General features: G+C 39.3%; 1 protein-coding gene across 1 annotated transcript in view; it reads left to right on the top strand.

Annotated features, from left to right (window-relative positions):
* The window catches only part of MYO3B (myosin IIIB), a 361,097-nt gene that overhangs the window by 104,015 nt on the left and 232,034 nt on the right, over positions 1 to 25,048 (top strand). Inside the window, exon 9 of the mRNA XM_039855816.1 lies at positions 19,930 to 19,995. Within this exon, the coding sequence (XP_039711750.1) occupies positions 19,930 to 19,995 (66 nt within the window). The remainder of the gene's footprint in view (positions 1 to 19,929; positions 19,996 to 25,048) is intronic.

Raw genomic sequence — 25,048 nt, forward strand, 5'->3', positions numbered from 1 at the left:
ACGCCTACCTCTTGGCCACCCTCTCATCCTGGCAGCTGCAGGGAAGATTTCTCTCCAGCTGTCTATCAAGTCTTCAAAAGCCAGCCGGAATGTAATTGTAATCTATTTTCCACCCCTCAATAGTAGTGGCTGAAACACACACACACACATTGCTCAAAATTGCAAGGAGACAGGAGCCAGAACTGCCTCGTGACTCACACAGAGCCCCGCATAGATAATTACTGCCATTCATTACTGGCTCAGGAAAGAAAACAAGTGTCCAATTGGGTTTTAGTGAACCAAAAGCCTAAGGGATAAGAGGGGAAGGAGGGGGCTGTGCTCCCTCCCTACCGCCTCCTCCTTTCCCCACTCCCCATGCACTCACAGGCCTTTCCAGAAAAATAACATCCTGCTGAACATTCTCCCAACTCGCATCTTTTATTATGCTTATTTAATGTGCAGTTTAGAATTGGTACTGTGGCCAGATTCTGCCAAGCATCTCTTGCCAGAATGTCTCAATAACCTTGAACCAGAACCTGATTTGCCTGTTTTCCTGGATGAGGGTTAAATAGGCTTTATTTCATTGATTCATGTATTCATTCAACCAACAGTTTTCATGAACTTACTGCAGAGGGCTAGATTCTGAGGGAAATGTTGAGGTTGTGTTCTTCCCAAAGAAGTATGCTTCCCTCCCCCTTAGCTCTGCCTGACATCAACTCTTGTAGACAGGCTAGGGTGCCATTTACCTCTCACCCCAGTCAATGCATTCTCTCCCATCCCCAAATTCCCTTGATTTTGCTGCTTTGTTTTTGAGCTTTCATTGGATTTTTAACTCGTTGAGAAGAGAGAATATCACTAAGAAAGGGGAAGTGTATATCCAAACATATATCAACATCAACTCTCAGCATAGAATTTTATATATTGTTTCTAGGCAGTCAAGAAATATGAAGGAAAAAAGGAAAGAAAGAAGAAAGGAAGGAAGTTTCAAGTAAGGAACAATGTATTTTAAGCTAAATATCTTTGGATTTCTATGAGGAGAGGCAAGAGTAACATGTAGATTAGTTGATGGAGAGAGGAAGTCCTTCTAGAATGAGAAGTGTTGGCAGAAAAGTATCTTATGCTGGGAGAGAATCTCTGGAATTAGAACATAACAGAACACACTAAGGCTCTATATTACTCAACATTGTCTTACTTAACATTATTCAATTCTGTCCCCACGAATGCTCCTATAGGGTGGTCCACCAATATCTATGTATTTCATTTAGCATTAGCCATTCCTTGCAGGAGCTCATCAATTGTATGGTATTTGTATTGGATGGTTAAGGCCCTAACTGATACTTTTAGGACAGTCAAATTTTGCTTCGGATCACATCTCGTTCTTCTTACTGTTTTATTCTGTTATTGTTTTGGTTCTCAAGATTCATAAGGAGCACAAAATTCCTCATCTCTTTAGCTTTTGAAAAGACTGACATTTCAGGAATTAGAAGCAGCATTTAACTTATGATTCCTGGGAGCCTGCTTTATTTTGAAGACTGATTCCTCATACATTTATCATACAATATCAGGAAGAATTTGGAGAATTAAAGTAGTCGTGATTTACGTATAGTTGTTAATAATAATGGCAGTTTTGACGTTGAATGTTTACTTGATGCTTAACATTGTGTTTAATGTATTACTTGAACCGTTTTTATTTAATGCTCATTTGATGCCAATAATACAAGTATCATTGCTATCCCACTTTACATTTGATAAAAAAGGTTAAGATATTGCCCAGGCTCCTGCAGAGAGTAAACAGTGTAACTAGGATGTGATCCCAGCAGTCTGACTTCAGAGCCCACATTCTGCTGGCTCTCCCAGTCATTGCTTCTCTCTGTGACTGGGACTCTGGTCCTGACAGATATCCAGAGAGATCACATTTCTTATCTCCCAGGATCTAGGCATATCAACATAAATGTGACCTTAAAATTGCAGATGTCTGGGCTATTTAAGAGATGATTCAAAAGCATTATTTGGGATGAGGAGGAGGGAGAATTACTGTTGATTGTTATTATATTTTAGGTGAAATAATTTGCCGAGTATTTTATACTTATAATTCCCAGTGTTATAACCTTCAAAACTTCGACCATACATGCGCACGCGCGCACACACACACACACACACACACACGTGTGTGTGTGTGTAAATGATGGGGTGTATCTGATTTAAAGTTAATTATTTTAGTTGTATCAATCCACTCAACTCTTTCCCATTTATTCTGAAACCAAGGTATTTCCAGGATATTCAGCTGAAGTTCTTCGAATGATCTATAAAGGATCATTTACTCTTCCAAAGAGCTTTTTGTTGTTGTTCCCAAGAACAATCTTCTCTAACTGCATCTTCTGAATTCTCATAAAATTTTTATTCTAAAACCTGAAAAGGTAGTTTTGTCTATCCACCTGTGCCTAGGTAGGAACTCTTCTTAAAATCTTATATATATATATCTAGATAGATAGATAGATAGATAGATTTTTAATGACCTAGAGAGGATACCATACTGCTTATTCCAGCAGCTTTTTGCCATTCCTAATAATCTAGATAGCAGGTATTTCTTGATGTGCAATCCAAATCTCTCCTGCTGTTTTGACTCATTCCATTTGATTGTCATGATACTGATGTTATCCTGTTCATGGTCCTTTTCTCAAGGCCAGGAAATCATAGCATTTATATCTGAGTTGATAGTTATGGTCACATTCCAATTTCCTTAAGTGCCTCCATCTTGAACAGCCCTCTGAGTCCAGTTTTTGTAATGTGGCTGAGGAGCTGTGAGAATGCCATCTGTTTGCAGGAATGGGGCCACTGGTGGCTGCACACTTGAGTTAAAATGGCACCACTCATCCAAATCAAGATTTTAGACTTAAAGAAGCTGGCCTTGGACAGCTAGGTTTACACTCACTTCATAGGGAGACATGGCTATTTGAGAATAATTGGATGGAAACATGAGCCTGGAGTGGCACTTATAGAGCATTTTTATTTATTGAGTATAGCTGCTGTACTCAGCTTTGTATAAAACATAGGAATAATGGGATCAAATTAAGGAAAGCTACTTAGGTGGAATAGCAGGGAATTTCCCTAATGAAGAGATCTGATAGACCATGGAATAGTCTTCCCCAGGAAGGCTGGTGTCATGGAGATGTGGTTATTTACCATGGAACCAAATAGTTCCCCACTGGATGCATCTTAGGCCATTTTCATTTTGGTTTGTGACTTTGATTTGATTGGAAAAGTATCTCACATCCGTTGTTGACTACCTAAGTTAATGCTTCTTAAATTCTACTTGTGTAGAGTCATCTATTGAGCTTGTTAAAATACAGATTCCCAGGCCCCATTCCCAGGGATTTTGTCTCATCAGGTCTGAATACTGTCTGGGTATCTTCATGTTTACCAGATTTTTTGGATGATTCACCTGTGCACCTGTGCCGTAAACTCCTTTTTGAAAAACACTGAGTTAGGGCCACTTTGAGGAGATTTCTGATCTTATAGCAAGTACATCTATGCATTTTTATTTGTCTCTTATCCTCATCCTAATAATAATCCACTTTGCCCCATCACCAGAGTCCCTTTATACTTGCCAACAGATCATGTTTGGTGGAAGAAATATTTTGCGAAAGGCTGAGGGTTGCTCCGAGGAGTGTGTTGCTCCAAGGAGCCTTCCAAGCTCGCTCAGTCTGGCCTTCCTTGCCTTTCCTGTGAAGCAGCTTGGTGTAGTAGAGTTTCCCAAAGTTCTATGGCATATCAACGACTGTCAGGAAAAAAAGGGGTTCTGTGGTCAGAGAAGTGTGAGAAATGCTGTGGAAAACAAAGTTAACCAAATTTCTTTATTGCAGGGTTTTCCAGAGATTTTATCATGACAAAATCTTAACCATTTCCTGAACTTTTTGATCATAGAATTTCTCATGGGCCTACTGATTCATGGAACACACACTGAAAAACTCAGTGAGTTAAAAACAAGAAAAAGTGGTAACCTCAGTTCTTCACCCAAATAGCTGAGTAAACTTGGATAGGTCCTTTATGCTCTGAGTTTGTTTCTGTATCTTGAAATGGAATTAGTCATGTGAATGTACCTAGATCACAGGGTTATTGTGAAAACTGAGTGAAATACATTTGTGAAAGTGCTTTGTGAAGTGTAAAGTGCCATCAGTTGTCATTGAGAAACATATGAACTGCATACAAGTTTGGAGAGTAGAGAGTGAGCACTGGACAGTTTGTCTTTGTCTTTGCTTAGAATTTGCTTAGACTGATCAAATAAGACTAAAAAACCTGATCTGCTTGGTTCACCAAAGTTGTCTTAATGACACGTCAATAGTTAACTAAAAATTCTCAGAATACTGCCTTCTAAATCATTCCACTGACACAATGATTTGACCAAATATTATAGCCCTGTATACTTTGCAGTCAGTGCTGAAACAGGACTTGGAAGTCGTGACTCACAGTGAAGGATATGGTCAAGACCATGGATCAACAGGATGGGAAGGGCTGGGACTGGGAAATCTGGAACTTGGGGTGCTGATATGGTTTTTGGGCTGTACCCTGTGGGATGGGTGACCTGAGATCAAGTTACATTGTCTCAAGGCATTTGGACAAACTTAAATAAGTAAAAATCATATACAAGGGATTCAGTATAGAGAATGGGAAAGCAGTGCATGCTTCCATGCAGAAACAATGGTCATCATTTAATAGGTAGAGTGTTGTGATTCTGAGTTGTTAGTGTGATTTGGAGCCTGATTACAACTAGCACCTGTAGGTATGGAAATCAAGATCCAGGCCTTTCAGAGAGGGGGGCAGAAAAACCTGTGTGTCATGTGTTAAAATTCTCACCAAGTGGGCTGAGCATTAGCCCTAGTGGTATAATGATAGCACAATTCAGAAAAACAGTAGAGAAACCCAAACATACCGATGGAACAAACATAATGGAACTTGGGAAGAATGGCTGAAAGGGTCACATCAATGGAGCTTATCTCATACTAGATTTCAGGCTTGGAGTACAAAACTAATTCAAGACCGTATCAACTGGTGATGACCAAACTTTGACATCAGCAGAAATAATAATAGCAAATAGTTATTGCGTGCTTACTTTATGACAAGCTCTATTCTAGAAATTCTCAAATTATGGTGTAGGGTAGGAACTGTTAGTACTCCTATTTTATAGATGGTGATTTCAAGGTAGAGAGGAGCCAAGTAAATTGTCTAAGGTCACATAGCTAATAAATGGCTTGAATTTATAGGCTTGAATTCACAAAGCTTCACTCCAGAGCTACACTCTTTTCCACTATATTGGGCTGCCTCTGTTCTATCACACTGACAGTGAAAAGCATAATAATTGAAATGAAAAAGTCACTAGAGAGCTCAGCAGATGTGAGATAGTTAAAGAATTAGTGAACCTAAAGACAGATTAATAGAAATTAACTAAAGAACACAGAGAAAACAAATGAAGAAAAATGAATAGAGCTTCGAAGATCTGTGGAATACTATCATAAATTTCAACGTACATGTAAAGGGAGTCCAGGAAGGAGGTGAGAGAGATAAAGTTCCAGAAAAAATATGTGAAGAAATAATGGCCGAAAGCATCCCAAATTTTATGAAAAACAGTCTATACAAACAAAAAGCTTGACAAACCCAAAGTAGATATAAAATTCTTGATTGATATTTTCCAGCCCTTTTACTATGTCATTCCACTGCCCTCTAACTAGCCAAAATTAATCGTATTAATGCTCTTCTGTGCATTACTAGTTGTTTTTCTCTTGTTGATTTCAAGAGTTTGTCTTCATCTTGAAACAGTTTGGCTATGATGTGTATAGGGGTATATTTGGTGAAAGGCTGGAGATTGCCTAAACACATCATAGACAAACTATTTAAAGACAAAAATACAATGATCAAAATGTGATATCAGAATTAATAGGAAATAGTTAAAGCAGGGATTAGAGGCAAAGTCATAGCCCTAAATATTTATATTAATAATCAAGAAAGAATGAAAGTAAATAAGCTTACAACCCAAGAAATTAAAAAACTTTTTAAAATCACAGTAAAGTAGAAGAAAGTATTTAATAAAGTAGAAATTGATGAAGCAAAATATAGGAAACAGTAGAACCAATATATAAATCATAAGCTTTTTGGATAAAAATAATAAAATAGGTGAATTATTAATTAATCTAATCATGAAAAGAAGAAAAAAGTTTAAAACTACAAAAAACAGAGGACATAACCACAGACACAGAAGAAATTAAAAGAATCATGGGAGGCTACTTTGCTCAGTTCTTTGCAAATAAACTTAAACATCTGAATGAAATGGGTACTTTCTATAGGGAAATATAATTTAGTGAAAGACAGGATACCAGGCAGACAAGAATGCAGCAGTGTTTACTAGTCATTGACAACCAGGATGAAATAGGAGAGATTGCAGGCTTTCCTCAGGCATGGTCTGAGATCTTCTTGAGAGAGGACAGTGAAATAGGTATTGTTTTTAATCAGCGTTTCTGATGACTTTATGTTATTGCATTTATTCATCATCTTTATTAATAGGCAATAACCAGTGATAACTACCCCCTGCCTCTGGTTTGCTAAATATGCTTTTTAAAATATGCTTGCTGGCATTGCGTGTTTCTGTTAGAAGAGTAGCAGCACTATGATAATATAACACAGCCCTTCCTCTTCCGCCCCACTCCCACCTCAGGAAAGTTCAATAAATTGATTTTTTAAAAGGAATCTGTAAAATCAACACGAATTCACTCATCAGTATGTTTCCAACATTCCTCGCCCATATTTCTGTCCCTTCAAAGGGTTGCTAGGCAACCAAGTAAAAAAATAACCAAAGCCCTTATAAAGAGAAGACATACTTACAATGTCAGAAATATAAATGTGGGCTTGCTCACTTGGGCTTCCTCACAAACCTCCAGGACTTGTGACATAATCAATTCAGAGACAATGATTGCAATTGATCTTGTGGTTGGTGAAAACGATTGGCCATAATCTGCCCTATGGAGACATGACTCAAACCACCCAAGTGTGAGAGGAGGTGCTGCTCTGGTGGTACCTTTTGCCCTTGAAAGTGGATAAATTTCAGCAGTTCCTGCTGGGCCAGTTTCTCTGAGCTCCCAAATGTTAACACCCGGTCTTCTTAGGAACTGCCGCTATATCTTCCCCGGCATTTAATATATCTGCTTAATTTTAAATAGAGCCTGCTTCTGTGGCCATTGGCATGTACAGTTCTCCAGTGGCCCAGGCTCAGATTGCTCTAAGGAACTGCACAGCCTTCCCACCTGGTGTGTGTGCCAGGGTCTGCTCATAGTGACAGGTGTTGATGTTCGGCTGCTGATTTCTCCCATTAGAGGCAATGTGGTAGGATCTGATGATACAATCTGTTCATCTGAGGTCTGCTCTGATTTTTCCTGTTTAGAATATATTGCTAACTTTATTGAAACAATAGAAGATGGAATAGATGCACAATCTGCCCTTTAAATGGTTTTGCTTTGCTAGGGAAAAAAATCCATAGCAGTCGATTTCTGTTTGTCTATTATAAATTTATTAACAGTGTGTTGTAATTAGGTGCATGGCTTTGCCTTAGAGGACAAATGGTGCTTCTTGAACTGTGACGTTAGTCTGATTGTGGTAAAATGACCCATTTGGTTTTACCAGCTGTGACTTTGGAGGGAACTGAATGACAGAGAATGCATAAAACTCAACAGATGAAAACATTCTCAGTTCATACTCTCTATTACTGATCATTCTGCATCCCAAACAAAATGTTTTTTTGAATTTGCTTGCTAATGTCTTGGTGATCTGAAGAGTATTGTGCTTAAGTTGATGGGATATTAGAAGCACAACTGGCTTATGAAATTAGGCCCATATTCCCCCATTAATATGACATGTACTGCTCTGGCAGAATCTAAAGATATCATGATGCCTGATTAACCAAGAGGGATTCCCAAATGGGGAAGCAGGATGGTGCAGTGTTTGCAATTGTACTCTTGGGGATGAGGCTGCCTGCATTGGAAGCCTGGCCATAGCGTTACCAGCTTCTGAACTTCTCTAAGCCTTGGTTCTTTATCTCCAAAACAAGGAATTGTATAACCTGTCTCACACAGTGTATATGGGGATTAAATGAGTGAGTCATTAGCACGGTGCTTACGCAGAATAAGCTCTCAAGAAAATTAAGGATTCAGACCACAGAAATAATATTAGATTGTAGAAAAATGGTCCAATTTAAAAGAAAGTCGTGGGTTCCTGACTGGGCTTAAAAGAATACGGGGAAGAACCATTGTCAACTCCCCTCAGCTTACTACTGGGCATCTACATTGTACTCGTGACTGTGTTGGTGGGAAAGAGGATCCAGAAGAAAAAGAAGCTCTCCTTTTGTGGCCGTGATCCTGGCAAAAGAGTTTCGAACCACATTGACTTTCATTGATTTCTTTTTCTTTTCTATGATGGAAGAAATCTTGGGAGGCAGAGAGCCAGGAAAGTATAAGAAGAGGTGTCATGCCACCTGACTACTTTTTCAGCTCACACAAAGTTGGAACTCTAGAAATGGAAACCCGCAAAGAGATTAAGTCTGTGATTATGGTCCTGTCCCCTTGCTGGTTCTTGTACTGGGCCCCTTTTTCTAAGTTTTTATTCTTGCCTGCCATTTATCCTATGTAAAATTGTGGCCAATAAAGGTTTACAGCAGGATGCTTCCCAGAGCATGCCCATTTCAATAAGGAACGTTTGAGATGGAAAGCAATGAGTCTTAGCCAGGAAATTTCATGCACAATGACAAAACAGATTTTTTAAGTGAGGGAAGGAGGTTTCCGTTATCTCTTGATTGCCTCTCAAATGTATCTAGCAAGTGGTCCTAATGTCAGAGGAGACTGGATTCATTTAGTTGATAATGACTGGAAGTTGCCTATTGCAAGCTTGAAATGGAAATTTCATAAAAGCTGATGTTTCGTCTTTAAAACAAAAAAGCACTCTAATACTCCTAGCCTCTCTGTTTTCTCTTTCCTGTGTCAGTTGTCAATTTAGTGCCTTTCAGCTCCGAATCAACCCTTTTTGCCCTGCTTTGTGATACTGGAGTGGACTGCAAACATTTCTCCTTGGCCACATGGCAGATGTTACATTTCGTCAGTAGAGGGCACTGAAAGGCCACTGCAGGAGGGAGGGCTCTCTTCCTGATTTCACTGTGTTGGTTTTTTTTTCCCTTCTTGTTCTTGTGCCCTTTGGCTACCAGTGGCATTGGGAACACCCAGTGGTTCTCACCCTCCAGAGAGTTTTACTAGCACTCATTGAGTGGCTTCCCAGTGAGTCTTAAAGGCACCCAGGAAGACAGTTTTCTGTTTGCCAGCCCTGGCTTGTCTCACTCCAGAGAACTTCACCACCCAAAGGCAACAGTTACAGCTTTTCCAATGAGATCTAAGTCTCAGCCTTGGGTTTGGGGGCAGGGGCTCTTCCAGGTTATTTTTTTACTTGGGCATTCTGTCTTAGGTAAGGGTAGTCGCTGTTCCCAATATCTGTTCTTCCAATACTTGTTAGAGTTATCTTTACTTCTCAGTAACTAATCCCCTATTACAAGTTAATAATTCTTTATATAAAATTTTCCCTGTTCAGATTACTGGTGTTTTTTGTCTTCTGATTGAACCGAAATTCATAGAGTCTAGAACAGTGGTCCCTAACCTTTTTGGCACCAGGAACTGTTGCTCCTCTGAGAATCTAATGCCTGATGATCTGAGGTGGAGCTGAGGCAGTGATGCTAGCACTGCGGAGCGGCTGCAAATACAGATGAAGCTTTGCTCGCTCACCTGCTGCTCACCTTATGTTGTGCAGCCCTTTTCCTAACAGGCCACTGACCAGTACCAGGCTGTGGCTTGGGGGTTGGGGATCCCTGGTCTAGAAGATCAGGGTGATGCTATGCAGATGATGAGTTTGGGAGGCACTGAACACACATATCGGAACTCTTCCCTTCTTTCTCTTGGGAATTGGCCTGCCCTGGGGGATTATTCTCAGCCTGCAGTCAGCTTTGTGGCCAAGGCTCTGTCCCTGAGAGAAGGGCCTGTGGTAGTCCAGCCCGGGGCCCAAGGCCAGCCAGATAAGTCTGTCTTTCAGTTTTAGAAAGCCTACTCCCTGAAGATGAAAGCAGCATTCTCCAAGAGCAGCTCTATCAGTAATAAAGGTGTTACTTTGACCCAATCTGACTACTTTAACTTGTTCTTCAATTAGTTCAGAATTGAGGCAAGGAGAAGTCCTACTTTTTATTGTCTCCTCCTCTCCAACTCCCCAATGATTTTCACATAAAGCAACTTTAAATAACTTACTGCTAGTAACGGATGCCCCAGGAAAGCACAGCATGTCCAGCACATGCTATTTAACTTTGCCAGTGCCCTGGCCCCCTACCACATTGCTCTGACTTTCAGGCTGCTACACATAATGCTAACATAATTGGGAAGCGATCCTGTATCTCCAAAATGCTTAGTTACACCATAATGGTCGTCTTCAGTGAGTACAATTTTACTGAACCCACATAAGCAGTTCAGAATCTGATGATAGGAAAACATTTAGAAAACAACATGATCTCTTTGAAACACATCTCTTTAAAATCATGAATTAAGAAATCGTGCATTTAAAACTGTGTGTAAGAAAGAATAGATTGTGGCTTCCACTCTGTGCATGAAGGACCACTGAGGAAAAGGATCATTAGCGAGCCCTTGGGCAAGGTCTACTTCCCCGACACGTTGGACATTAACAGTTGGATATGATGGCGTAGCTGAGTTCTTGTTGAAGGAGGAAATTGAAAAATGAATGTCAGCAAATGACCACATTGACAGTGAGCCACATACCACTCGTCCCCTCCATCATCTCTATTGACATAGCCTTCTATTGTCCTTGACTTTCTCTTGTACTCTGCATGCGTGGCTGAATTACTTATGTGTCCTATGTGTTTGCATAAGGAGAGTACAGTGGAGGGAACGATACCCCAGTGTGCTTCAGAGATAATGAAAAAATGCGGCTCATGCCTTTGTGAACATTTGAAATGTTGGTGCAGTGGCTAAGGATTAATAAAGCTTTGTGAGACCTCCACACCCCCATCTCAAGCATAGGCCTGGGGTAATACCCGACATGGGGAACATAATGTAATGTTGAGATTCTGAGATGACCTTTGAAACAGATTGTGGCTGGGCTGAGAAGCCTGAGGAAGTGAACATCTTGTCCTTTACTGATGGTTAAGAATGGGTTTATTATGAGCCATGTGATTTGATGTGGTAACTTTACATTTTAACAATTACAGCTTAATATTGCAAATGGTGTTATTTAAGGGACAGGATCAGATCAGGTTATTAAAAATCAGAATCAAAGGAGTCAACAAACTTGAAATTTAAGTGCAAATCTTTGCTTTTCACTGCTTTTAGTAATTTTTTTTAGTTATTATGGAATAAATTATCATAGGCATTAATCATAAAAACTCTACTTTTTTAGACAGTGGTGATCTAAGTCTGAGATATGACTTAGGTTCATTTGATTTTTGTGATGGGGTTCAGGACACACTACCCCCCGAATATGGGACATTGGCATATTGAATATTTCAAGCTGAAGGATTTTGAGAAAGTGGTGTATACAGGAAGGACTTTCTGACCTTCCCCTGAAGCAGGTCATAAAACCTTCTTGTGAGAGGTGCCCTCTCTATACCCAGAGGAAAGGAGCATCCTTATCTCCAAAGACTGTGATGATAGACAGAGAGAAATCTTCATGAACAGGCCTTGCGGAGTTTCCCCAGTTTATCACACTTCATTCATACTCTTTATCCTATCACATCTATCCATGACTCTCCATTCTTCATCAGACCTAGCATAAAAACACTCAGGTTTAACCATGTCTTTGGGTCATTTCCTTAGGAAGCCTCTCATGTCATGTAAAATTTACACTAAATAAATCTGTATGCTTTTCTCTTGTTAATCTGTCCTTTGTGACAGAGGTTCCAATTGAGAAGTTAAAAGTGTAAAGGGAAAAAAATGTTTTTCCTCTCCTACATTTGCTTCCTTCCAGGCACCTCTTCATCTAGTGTTATTGCAAACATCCCCCTCTCCTTTTCCCTACTTCAAAAGATTGATCCCGATTGGGAGATGCCTTTATGGTGAAGTTAGCATTTAGCATGGATGTCTTTCCCAGTCTGGACCTACCTTTTACATTTTCTGAAGAAAATGTATTTCTGATTCTGGTTTCTGTGTCACCTTCATCTCTATTTTCTGATTTTAAAGAAATATCTTCAACTATTTAAATTTTTCAAATGATTCCTCTTTAGCAGAATTGTAACGTATATGTAATTTGAATAAATCTTGGTCTGTGCCCCACATGTCAAAGTAATTACCCAAAGATACCCACCACTTGAATCAAGTAGCAGATTCTTGCAAGTGGCAGAATGGAACCCAGCAGCAGCATTCAAGACCTGACACAGGTGGAGCTGAACAACTTAAGGTTCCTCTTCACATTGTGTTCTATGGAGTGTTGACCCAGGGGCGCTCTTCACAACCCTGCACAGCCATTTGGCGGTCACTTCCTCCTCTGCTCTGAAATTGCACACTGGGCCACCTCGAGAAGATGAGGCAGTCAGTTACTGCTCTCAACATTGCAGTTATGTGGTAGGATCCTAAACGTTCACCGACAAGATATCTTTGCTGCCTCAGAAACTTTTTAAAAGTTGAAATCATATATGACAAGTGGCATGTATAAACCATTTCAGCCTTCTTTCTAACAGTGGAGAAAAACAGCCTAAATATCCACCAATGGGTGAATGGCTAAACAAACTATAGTATACCTGCATCGTGGAATGCTATTTATGTACGAAGTTGGTATAGGATGATCTTTAAGCCATGGTAACGAATGGAAAAAATTAGTACCAGGACACTTAAGGTGTAGAGTATAATTCCATTTCTACTGTCCCCAACTATAAATATATTATAAAAACAAATATATTATAAAATTTATGTTGTATTTATGATATATTTATACACAGCAAAACAGTATATGTAGTATATATTTATAGAAAATATTTTAAAATGAATATAAAAAGGTGTGAGAGGATACAGGCCATACTGATATGGGAAAGAAACTGAGATTAAGGGTGGTAGTAAAGAGGAATTTTGTTTTTTGCTTTCTATGTTCCTGTATTGGCAAATTTTTTACCTTGTGGTGGAATCATGTGCTACAAATAAAAAATTAACTTTGAACAGGTAGGACATGACTTAGGGAGAAAAGCAACTTCGACTGGGGCTAGGTAGAAATAATGAGGGAAGAGACACAGACACCTAACTGTTGAACACTTAACCGTTCAACTTCATTGATGAATCTACCAGTTGCGATCAGGATGGCAGCTCTGTCGCTGTGGTTAATACTCTCAGAATGCTTAATTTTGCTCAAATGTCTTACTTTATTGCTTTTATGAGTAAATAAATAGAATACCTTTTAAACACACTCCTAGGTGTTTATTTAACTGTACGTTTATGATTATTTATTAGTGAGTATACCTCAGTCTTTGTCTCTCCTCTCTACATTTCCCCTTTCCTTTCCTAACACCCTCCTTCCCTCCTCAATTGGCGTATGCCCCCTCTGTTTAGGAGCCACCTTGAAATTCGCAACTTCCCAGAAGTCTTTCTTAATTAACTCAGCCTCATTGAGAAATCTTTTACTCGGCATCTCCTTGGTGAATGTGCTTTAATGTTTGAGGATTTCATTTTGCACCTTCTGGTGGTGCTGCTTGCTAATTGGCTTTCTGTCACTTTTTGCATATATGTTCTCTTAATTCATCTTCTGAAGTAACGGACTCTTCATGAAATAAAACACAAAACAGTGAAGCGTATGGACATTGGAGACAGAAACACCCGAATTTAAAACTTGACTCACACTTTTTGTTGGATGTTTTTAAGAAAATTTCTTCTTTTAAGCTCCTTTTCCCTACCTGTGAAACAAGAATAATAATTCCTATTTCATAGGATTGCTGTGTTGTTCCATTGACCTGTATGTGAAGCACTTGGCATGGGGCTTGGTGATAGTAAGCACTCAACGTGTGATTATTATTGGTACTGATCCTCTTCTATCTCCAACCCACTGTGTGTGTGTATATATAATGGTCCTGATGTCAGATAATGTCTGTAATGAGGTTTAAAGTTATGATTTATTTGTTAATTTTGGTAAAATATGTTCAGGGATCTGGGTATGTCTGGGCTTCAAAAATAGAGAAATGAGGCTTCTACATTGTCAAATCTAACTCAGGTTGCCACCGAAGGGGACTCCTTTGTCTCTCAAGCCCCAGTTGCTGTGAATAATTTGGTCAGAATTTGCTCATATCCAAAGGAGATATTCCATGTTTGTCTAATTTTATGCTACTTTGGGGACTAAGCCGTATTTTGTCTTGGCATCATTTCTTGGCTAACTTACAACATATGTATGTTTGTGTTATTCATTCATGTAGTCATTCAGCAAAAATTTGCTAAGTGCTGCTGTGCTGGGCACTAAAGATACACATGAAGCATGAATAGAAGCCTGCCAGGTAGACAAATCGGAGAGAGCAATGAAATAACAATATCAGGTTTGTATGTTATAAAGAAATTCTAGCTGCCAAGTATAAGATGGATTAAATGGAGATGAGCATAGAGAGAGGGAATAAAATAAAGAGGCTGCTGGAGTTGTCTGGGTATGAGATAAAAAGTGACCGAACTAGGACATAAAAGGGGGGATGGATGTTGAGAAAGGAATTTAGGAAGCTGAATTTATAGGACTTGGTGCTTGACTGATGTATTAACTTTGGATCACTGTCATAAGAGATGACCACAGATTTAGCACTGTAAAGCAGCATATATTTATTATGCTACAGTTCTATAGGTTAGAAATCTGACATGTGTCTCACTGGGCTAAAATCAGGGTGTCAGTAGGGCCGAACCGCTTTCTAGAGGCTCAAGGGGTGAATCGGTTTCCTTGCTCATTCAGGGTTATTAGCAGAATTTACTTCTTTGCATTTGTAGATTTGAGACCTCCATTTCCTTGCTGAGTATCAGCTGAGGCTCATTCCTATCTTCCAGAAGCTAACTGTGTTCCTTGACTCCCTTCCCCTATCTTCCAGCTACGGTGGATAGATCCCTTTCACACTTGGAATTTCTTCTGCCTCTTCTGCTTTCTTTGTCTCTCTCTTCTGCTTTAAAGGACTTGCATTCAATTGAGCCTATCCAGATAATCTAAGGTAATCCTCCATCTCCAGGTCCTCAATCACATCAGTAAAGTCCCTTTGCTATGGAAGGTGATATTTTCATAGGTTCTAGGCATCAGAATATGGACTTCTTTGGGGGAGCCATTATTATGACTTCTCCAATTAGATGTGGGGTTAAGAGACAGGCTAGAACCCAAGTTTCAGACTTCAACAGTCAGATGGATACAGCTTTAGGGGAAGAAGATGAATTTGGTTTTGAACATACTGACTTTTAAGGTGCTTCTGGGAAATCAAAATGGGACAATCAAATAAGTAGTTAGATGCACCAGCCAAAAGGCAGGAGAAATCAAAGCAGGAGACACCGATTAGGAATCCATCAACCTACAGTGAGGCCTCAGTGAATGTGTAGCATGGGCAGAGAATAGGGCTGAAAACAGAATGCTGGAGCCAGTAATATTTTAGGTGTGCCGGAGAAAGGAGAAGTACTCACAAAAGGAACAGTGAAAAAAATACATGGTCTTTGTGACACATTTCTTCATTTCTACTCTACCTGGCCTATTTTCTCCTCATTCCCTGGTTTTCTGCCTACTTGTAGTTTCTGCCTCTGAAACTTTAACTCGCACATTTTGCTTTGTGGCCTCTCCTGACTGCTTTGTCATCATGGATCTCTCAGCTTCAGCTCCCCTTACTAAATTGCCTCATTCTCTTGGTTTTTCCAGATCAAGATGGGAAAAAACCTTCTAAGGAGAATCGGATTGACCCAGCTTATTTTAAGTCAGGCTATAGTCACCAAATTAAATTAGGTGCCCACCTCTGTCCCATCAATAACTAAAATAAATTCAGTTTGACTGTTCGGCAAATCATTTTGTTCCACAGAGGCTTTGGGGGAAGGAGGTTAAGTTTATCTCTCTTGTGTTTACTGGACCCAAGATTATAATGTCAAAAATGAGCATATAATTGGTTCAGGGCTCTCTCCCCCATCACTCCATGCTTCTAGCCTCATGTAGCCCAATGCCATCTGTGTGCAAGTGATCTTTATAGAAAATGAATTTTGGGTTCAAAACACAGGAATAAAATCCAGGCAGGTAAAACTCAAATCTAATGTAGTAATTTTCCTCCACTGACTAATCTGTTTTCTGTATTGCCTTGGTGTGTCTATAACCATTATCCAAATGAAAGCTTGTTATTCAGATTCATTGCTTTTCTGAGCACTCACCATTTACACTTCCTGAGATGCAGGCTCTCGGCATCCATATATGTAAGCGAGTGGTGCCCGCCTGTCTCTGAATCACAGCGACAGTTCCCATCATACTGAATATGAAGTGTCTTACGTCCTTTAAGAGAGACCCTCTGGGCAGGGTTGCAGCTTGCATCTGTAGTTTTGAGAGGAGTCAAAAAGGTACCATTGCTATTATTTGGTGCTTTTCCTGCATAGCGAGAGAACTAAAATTTATATTGCCAGTGCAAACAATGTACTGTAAAGTCTTCAAATTTCTTTTAGTTTTTATCACACACAGATAATAATCTTTCACAAGATCTCAATTTACTGAACCTAAGTGCGATGGCTGGATTCCAGGAAAGGCGGGGCATCTACAAGTTCAAATGAGGGTCTCTGAAACAAATTCCTCTGATACCAAGTTTCAAAGATGTTCAGGCCATCAGGGCTTGGTAATGGCCTGGGTTAGTGGTGATCTGCTGCTGTTCTCTGTGCCCTGCTGCAGAGGTTCAAGCCAACACTTAAATGGTAGCCCCCGTCCATAGTTCCTGTTGAGAAACAGACTGAAAACAGGAAGGTAGTGTTCTCTACACAAGAGTGGATACTTATCATCCATTTCTCCAGTGGACCCTTGCCAGGTTGTTCTCTAATTGTGGCAGAGGGCTGTTCCTGCATGCTTAGCTGGCCGATGTCAAGGCTACTAGGCTTGTTTTAAATCAAATCTGTACACTCTGTCTATAAAATGACTTCTTGGTCATGGCTAACTGCTTTGGGGGTGAATTAAGTCTATTGGATGGTAATTGCTTAAGTAGCTCTTATCCATGAAACTGGCTTCAGTGAGAATAGAATGAGCAGAAAACCTGGATTGGGCTGTAGAGATAATCTAGGTCAACCTGCTCACTGAGAAATGCCACACTGAAGCCCACAGAGGTGACCTGGGAGAACACGGGATGAACAACCTCAAACAGCTGGAGCCAATAAAAACAGGTCAGTCCAACTAGTATTGAAGAAGTTATATGATGGTACTTTTATTATTTAAAAATGCTAGGGAAAGATTAAAGCAAATATTGTTGGATGGAATGAGAGATAACGAGGCAACCTCCAGAATAACTGAAGGGCAACCTTCAACTGCTACTCTTTCTAGCTGGGTACACAGATAATTCGCCTTTGCATCTTTTCATCAGATGATCTGAAGGATAATTCTTATGCAGAACAGAGAAATCATATACTTCCTTTCTTATCATTTTTCCTTCCCATCTTGTCCTTGCCTCCTGCTCTCTCCCCAGACCCAAAATAGTCTATCTTTGCTCCCCTCGCCCACAAATTACTCACATTCTTTGACTCTACTAGACATTTTTATGCTTCTGTGACTTGGTACATGTTTTCTATTCCTGAAATGGTTTCTCTCTCCTCCTCTATCTTGAAAAATCCAACCTAATCTTCAGGGGTCAGCTAAAGTTCATCTTCTTTATAAAGTCTTCTGGGACTCCCCACATTGGGTAAATTGCCCCCTTAATTGTCCTTTTACATAACATTGTGCTTGTGCTTCTATTATATCACTTATCAAATTATATTTTAATCATATGATAGGATAATATTCTGAAATATTTTTTACTCAATTAGGATTAATTGCATATAACTGTGGCTTAAAGAAGAGGGAAATTTATTTCCCTCTTCTGTTAAGGAAGACTAGGGGGAAGCAGTTTAGAGCTGGTATGGCAGCTTTGCAGTGTCATCATGAATTCAGTTTGCTATCTACCTTTTTTGCTATATTCAGCTCATAGCTTTCATTTTCAAGTTCACCTCATGTCCAAAGTGGCTACTTAAGCTCCAGCCATGACATCCATGCTCTAGGAAGCAAAAAGGGAGAAGAAGAAAGATGGCATGTCTCCTCTATTTTAAGAAGACTTTCTGAAAATACCAAAGAACAGTTTTACTTCTGTATTATTGCCCAGAACTGAGTCACATGGCCACATCTACCTGCAAGGAACTCAGAAAAAAATGTAACTTTTATATAGCAGCATATGTAAAAATAAAAATTGTACCTTAAGAAATGAGAAGAGAATGGGTATTGAGAGGCAACTTGCAATCACAGTATCTGATACAGTATTTGTTTCTGCTTACTCTGACTGCTTCTTATTTTTCTACCTATTGAAACGGAGCAATCTATGGTTTCAGGAAGCTGTTGGGACCCCGGTGAAAACAAAGATCACGTATAATGGGTTTAAAATTTACAGTCATAATTCAGGTTTGCATAAACGTAACTCTTCATTTCCTGAACTTGACTTGCCCACAAGTCCCTCTTTCTATTTATGGCTAGGGGAAAAAATCCGATCAAAAGCGTGGGCGTGCAAAAATTAAACTTTCCTCCCACCTTCTGAGTTCTCCTGACTGGGCTAATAATCACATTAACAGAGACATATTAACAGGAGAAAATGTCCACAGTTTATTATGCATGTACATGCGGGGGTGTCGTAGGAGTATGAGACCCAAGGAGGGATTGGGTAGTTGAGGCTTATATTGCAATCTGGACAAAGGAGAATGGGGCTAGGGGTCTGAGATTTTAAAGGGAAAGCAGGTAACTTACAGGTAGAAAAGAAAGCAAACATGTGGTAAACAAATTCTTGCTGAGCCACCAAGAAACAATTGGACACAGTTTAACAAACAGGCTTTGCTAGATTTCTCCCTGTGTGCCACATTTAGTTTACATTATGTTGCTAAGGTGATACTCCCTTCCTTTAAGCAGATTTTTCTATCTGAATTCCTTTAAGCAGATAAAGGGGAAGGGTCGAGGATTTTTTCTGAGTCTTTTGTTTCTTAATAATCAGCTTAAAAATCAGTATCTCAAAAGGCATATTTTGGGGTGGCAAAACTTTGGTTCTCTTCAAAGGTAATGTCACTTCTGTTTTAAAATTGAATCACTTCAGGTAAATATTCCATCAAATTCAGACGTCTTCCCTTTCCCTTTTTCCTGCCTCTCACCCGAAAGTAGCAAGGTCACCACAGAGTCTCTCTGTAGTTCTCTGGTTCTCCTGGGCCTCCGAGAATTAGTTATGTGGGATATCTGCCCCTGTCTCTACCCAGGGACCACTCAGGGTCAGGATCTTAGCTGTTTTGCTTTCTCCAGTGCCTATTGCAGAAGTTAACACATAGGAAATAGTTTAAAATGTGACCAATGAATTTATGAGTATACCTTAAATGCATCACATAATTAATTCAAATGGTAGCATAATGATCTGAAAAATCTGCAAAATTAAAAGTCTATTTCCCTAAAGCTCCTAGCACTAGGATTATAGCTTTCTTATGGCACTAATAATATTCAGTTACAGTGGCTGTGTGCTTGCTTCGTCCCTCGTTAGAGTGTCTGTCCCCCGAGGAATGTTCCTGAGGGGAACGTAATTTAATGAATGATTCCCACTCGGGAAGAAATAGAATAGATTTATTAAAGCTATTTAGAATGATATCAGTAGACAAGTTGATATTTTGTTTTTAACTGAATATTTTTTGTAAGAAAAAAATTGCTTTTGTTTTTCAGAAATCCTCCACCCACTTTACTTTACCCGGAAGAATGGTGTGAGGAATTCAATCACTTTATTTCACAGTGAGTATTCCTTCCACTGAAAATTTCTCATCCAACAAAGCCTTGAACAGTGATTGGAGAAATCCAAGCTGCAGAATTTACTTGGCACTAGAAGTTGTTAAGCCTTTTAGCACGTTATGACATAGAATTTGTTCCAGTAAATGATAGAAGATCTGCAGGATTTGAAAAATAAGGAGTTCCATTTGACTCTTAGCTGTACTCATCCTCCTTATAATATGGGACACATTTATCTGAGAATCTACTTTGTCCTGGGGCAAACATCACCAAATTGGATGCCTGCACTGAGATCAGAGAGGAGGTAAAAGATGGTAGCTTTCAACAGAGGTTTTACAGCTTGGAAATTGGGCTTTACTCTAAGATCTATGGTATGGGACCAGTGCTCCAGTTCCCAAGGTGATTGAAAGGGCAAAGCAGGTTCTCAGGCCCAAGGCACCAGGGCAAAGAGCCCCAGCCAGGGCTTGAGGTGTGCAGAAAAAGATGAAACCCCAACTGATGGGTGATGTGCTTGGAGCTATATTACTGAGGACTAAGCAAGATTGCATGGGATTAAGACAGGAGCAGAACCAACACCACCAACAATGAGGTGATGACTCAGTGCCGGAAACATGAACTTTTGGCCAGGCCCCTGGCAGAGGAGTACACTGGTCACAAGACTGGGGAAGATGCTCAGTGTGCTAGAGGGGTGGGGATTTAGAGCAGGCATTACAGGCCATATCCAGTCACAGGAGCAGGAAAGAGGTGCCCTTGGTGCCTTGTATATCAAATAAGATATTTAGAGGTCATGGGAGGAGAAAAGAAGTAACTAAAATAGCTGACAAACAGGAAGTAGGGAAGGGTCAACACAGATTTCTCTAATATATATTTGTGTGCTCCCACAAAGAGGCAGGGCAATGAAAAAGACTAGGTCTCTTCATCATCTTCCCTAATCAATCACAATACAGATCAACAATCCCTTATTCACAATTCCAAACTCCAAAGAGCTCTGGAAAATGAAAGTTTTTTTGTATTTGAGTCATTTAGCTGCAAGCCCTGACCTTAAGTGAACTGATTTGGTAGCAACACAAGACCTAAACTGAAGTGGGGTTATTTATAGTTGTTATTTATCTCACTCAGTGTGAATATTCATGTGAATTGCTACAAATGTATTAATGTGTTTGATTACAGTGTGCTGCTCCAGATCCTGCTGGGAATGTTACATAACATACAGTGAATGCGCTGGTTTACTTTTCTAAAATTTGATAAAATTCCGAATTCCAAAAAAATATTTGGCCCCAAGGGTTTTGTATAAAGAACATTTCATTTTCGTTTCAAATGTAACATACTTCTCTGTCTCTGAAATCTTTTGCTTGTCTAATGCCTCCTGGATTTGTGCCATCTTCCTCAGGAGTGAGGACTGGTAAGGAACTCTAAGAACTCTACCCATGTTGAGCAAGGCCATGTTGAACTGTGACCATAAAGTTCAAGGCCAGGGGACGAAGGACATTTTCCTGCCTTTCTAGTCCCCACTCTAATGTTCCTGCAATGACTGCAGAATGCAGTAGTCACAAGTCAAGGGTTGTGATGTCGGGCCATATCGAGAGGAACAACAGAAGCAGCAGGAGGAATGATGCTCATGAAGGAGCCGAGGAAGAGCCACTCCCTGAGATATGGGAGACTAAGGAGGTGAAGGGAACTGGAGTACTAAAAGCTCCTTGGTGGCTGGGAACACATTTTAGATGGGCCCAGGGAAAGAAATCCAGTGGCTAAGGTTCCAGTGATTTTGTTGGCAAAGGCTGGCTGCAAAGTTTTTCTTTTCATTCTGTTGCTACCCACAGATGCCCTTGATTGACCTTCTCTAAACTGTTGGCCTAGAAAAAAATCATTACAAATTCATAACTACGCCTTCCTATACCAAGCTCTCATGTTGCCTCTGAAATGTGACTTGACTCACCAAATTTGGCTTCTGTATACTTATTCAGGAGTGTGTTTTTGTTCTTAAACCAAGCACGGTATTGCTTGGTTAGATGTGGGAATAAATGTACATGAATGAAGATGGGATAGGGACATTCAGGGTTAAAAACAGTATAGAAATCCCTCTCAATCATTGATTTTTCTTTATGGAAAATCCTATTATATGCCCATTTAAATCTGCTCATGTTTTCCTCAATTCTGAGAATTTCAGATGCACTCATTCTGAGTTGCTTTAGACTTAGAAAGTTCTTGATACTAGAATGAAGAACTAAAGATGGAAAACAGTTGTTGAAACTGCAAGGGAGGGAGTGTCTGAAAAGATTCTGATGAAATGAGGAAGGTAAATAGAAATTAAGTGGTTGTGTGCTTTTCTACTAATTTAAGATATGGAAAAATGTCATCGATCTTCTGTTTAATGAGTTTTTATTGGTTTCATTCGTGAAAATATTATATATTATAGGTGTTCATAGATTCTTTCCTGACCTCAGCTCCCTAATTTTTTTTTTCCCCATAACCTGTTAATTCCTCAACCATGAATTCTCCTTTCACTAGGTTTTTGGGACTAAAACTCTCAAGATTAGGGACTAATTATTTTATATTTTTAGGTAGAAACGTGCCCACTCTTCTCAAATAATATCCTTTGGTTTTGTAGATAAGCCTACCTATCCTAGGCTGTCATTACTCAGACTACCAAATGCAATTTAACTTTACTGTTTCATTCTATTTATTCAAATCTCTAATTAAATATAAACAGTGATACTCACTGGGCTAGAAATGTCTATTTAAAGAGATAGCCTTGGTTGGCTTTTGTATTTACCTTGCTCATATGGGGAGGGAAAGGGAAGAAGGATGGAGGATTAAGATCTTCAGATTATAAGCTTTTCATTATTGGTGGGACTGGGGTGGGGAAGATGATTATCTGGTAATTTCAGCAAAAGTGTTTTTAGCCTGAATTATCCAGATAATTGCTTCAGTTCCCCTTGCAGACTGAGCTGTGGTTCTTTGTACTTAAGTAAACTAAACTGGTTCTCTCTAAATAAAAAGAACTAGAAACTCTTTAACAGCTTTAAAATCTTCAATACCTTGTTCCCATATGACTGCTGAACCATAGCAGAGTCATTCAATGATTTCTGTCTTTCTTGGTCCATAATAGTCACCAGTCATCAAAGGACCTGTATGGCTTCTTATCGATTGCTACAGTGGTCTGAAGGGATTGCCTGGCTGCAGCCTAGTGATTACACCTTTGTAGACAAGAGAGAGGGCATGAGCACATGTATGTGTGTTTGTGTGTGTGTATGTGAGAGAACAAGAGAGAGGGAGGGAGAGACAGGGAGAGGGTGAGCAATGGAGGGCAAAGGTTTGCATGAGGTGGGAGGGGAAGAAGGAAACTTGAGTGCTGGGATGCGACTTAATGTTTTTCAGATATTTTTCTAGCCTCCTTAATTCGGAGACAGTAGGAGAAATTTTAAGGCCTGAAATCCTATTAGTAAACTTGTTTAGGGGTTAAAAAATAAGTAAAGAAACATTAGCCTATTTGGTTCTGAACCTTTGGTCGTTAGTGATAATTGACTCATTTATATGTGTTAGTTATGCATTTGTCAAAACATGACTTCTGACAGCTTAGTTATGATAAATTAAACATGATGCTCACATAAATTCTGCACTGCTCTTTATCCAAGTGCTAGGACCCTGCCCGATGTTTTTTTGTCACTTCTGCAATGTACCGTTGGCTTTGTAAAGATTTCATTATCAGCTCTTCCCCTGTGGCTAACGCTATTTGCATAACAAGTTTATCTGGTTCAAGTCCCAGCCAGACCTGTTTTGTCAGGAGGCTTTATTCAGAAGTAGCCTTTTGATAAGATAACACTAATTTTCCTTTGCTAAATTCACCTTCCTTTTAATAGATGTCACTATTTTTTTTAATTTCAAATTAATTTCAGAAAATTAATTTTGAATTAATTTTGACTAAATTACAAAATTACAAAAATTCAAAAATCTCAACCATTGGTTAAAAGGTATCTGTGTACTATGCTTTTTCATTTTGCCTCTAAAACATTTGGAGTTTTATTAGGAATTAGATTTCGTATTTCATCATCGATGGCTCTTGAGCTGATTAGTGAGACAAGAAAGTTAGATTTCTCTTAGTCAAGGGCAAAGCCATCGAGAGCACTATGCTTCTCAGCTTTGGACTTAGTGATGACTTGAACTATATGGTCGCCCTCCCCCTCAACCCTCGACTGCTTTCCTGGGTTTGCTGGCTAGACCATAAGTGTGCAGGTATGTCTATTTCCCAGAGTGAGCATTGTGGCGGAGCCCTGTCATTTATTCATGAAATGTTGAGGTGGCCTTTCCTATTCCTCCAAATGACATTCAAATAATTACAAGCAGTTGCACTGAATGTTAACAAGGTGAGATTATTTTGAGCCATAAAACTACTAAAACTCATGGGCATTTGCATAAATTTATTTTTTAAAAATTGAAACTCAGACCTGGAACATTTGCTTTTTTCTAGGCCTAAATATTTATAAAGGTAACCATTTTGGGGTGGTTGTTTCCTTGACATTGATTGTATTCCCTTCAAGACACCAATTCTCAGCTCTTATCCATTTTCCATTTTGTGTTTCAATGCAGCTTAATGCGACATGGCTTTATAATATCAATGAACAATACTTGGAATGATAAATATTGTAACTCAGTGACTGATTAAGTTCCACAAATATTTATGGCTTTTTAAGTCCTGTTGGATTCTCAGGTGGCCATGCAAAGAGTTAATGCTTCCTAGAGTGGAAGGATACAATAACCTTTATTTACATTACTTTGCAAATTGGTAATTTTAATTAAAATGAGCAGCGATATCTCTAGTGACAGACTCTTTCCACTTTAGATTTATTTAGCCAATGATTAGCTATTATGGCTTCTTGAATTAATTAGCATCTCTTGAGCTACAGAGATTTAGTGAATTAATAAAAAACTCATTGAGAAGCTAAAAAAATTCTAATTAAAAACCCCCCAAATTCTCTTCTCCCCTCAACATATATTGATCAATACACTTATAAATGGAACCCAACTTTTTTCTCATTTTGAAAAATTGGAATTATTTCCC

This window comes from Pteropus medius, unplaced genomic scaffold (assembly GCF_902729225.1).
Source record: "Pteropus medius unplaced genomic scaffold, Ma_sr-lr_union100, whole genome shotgun sequence".
Lineage (NCBI taxonomy): Eukaryota > Metazoa > Chordata > Mammalia > Chiroptera > Pteropodidae > Pteropus > Pteropus medius.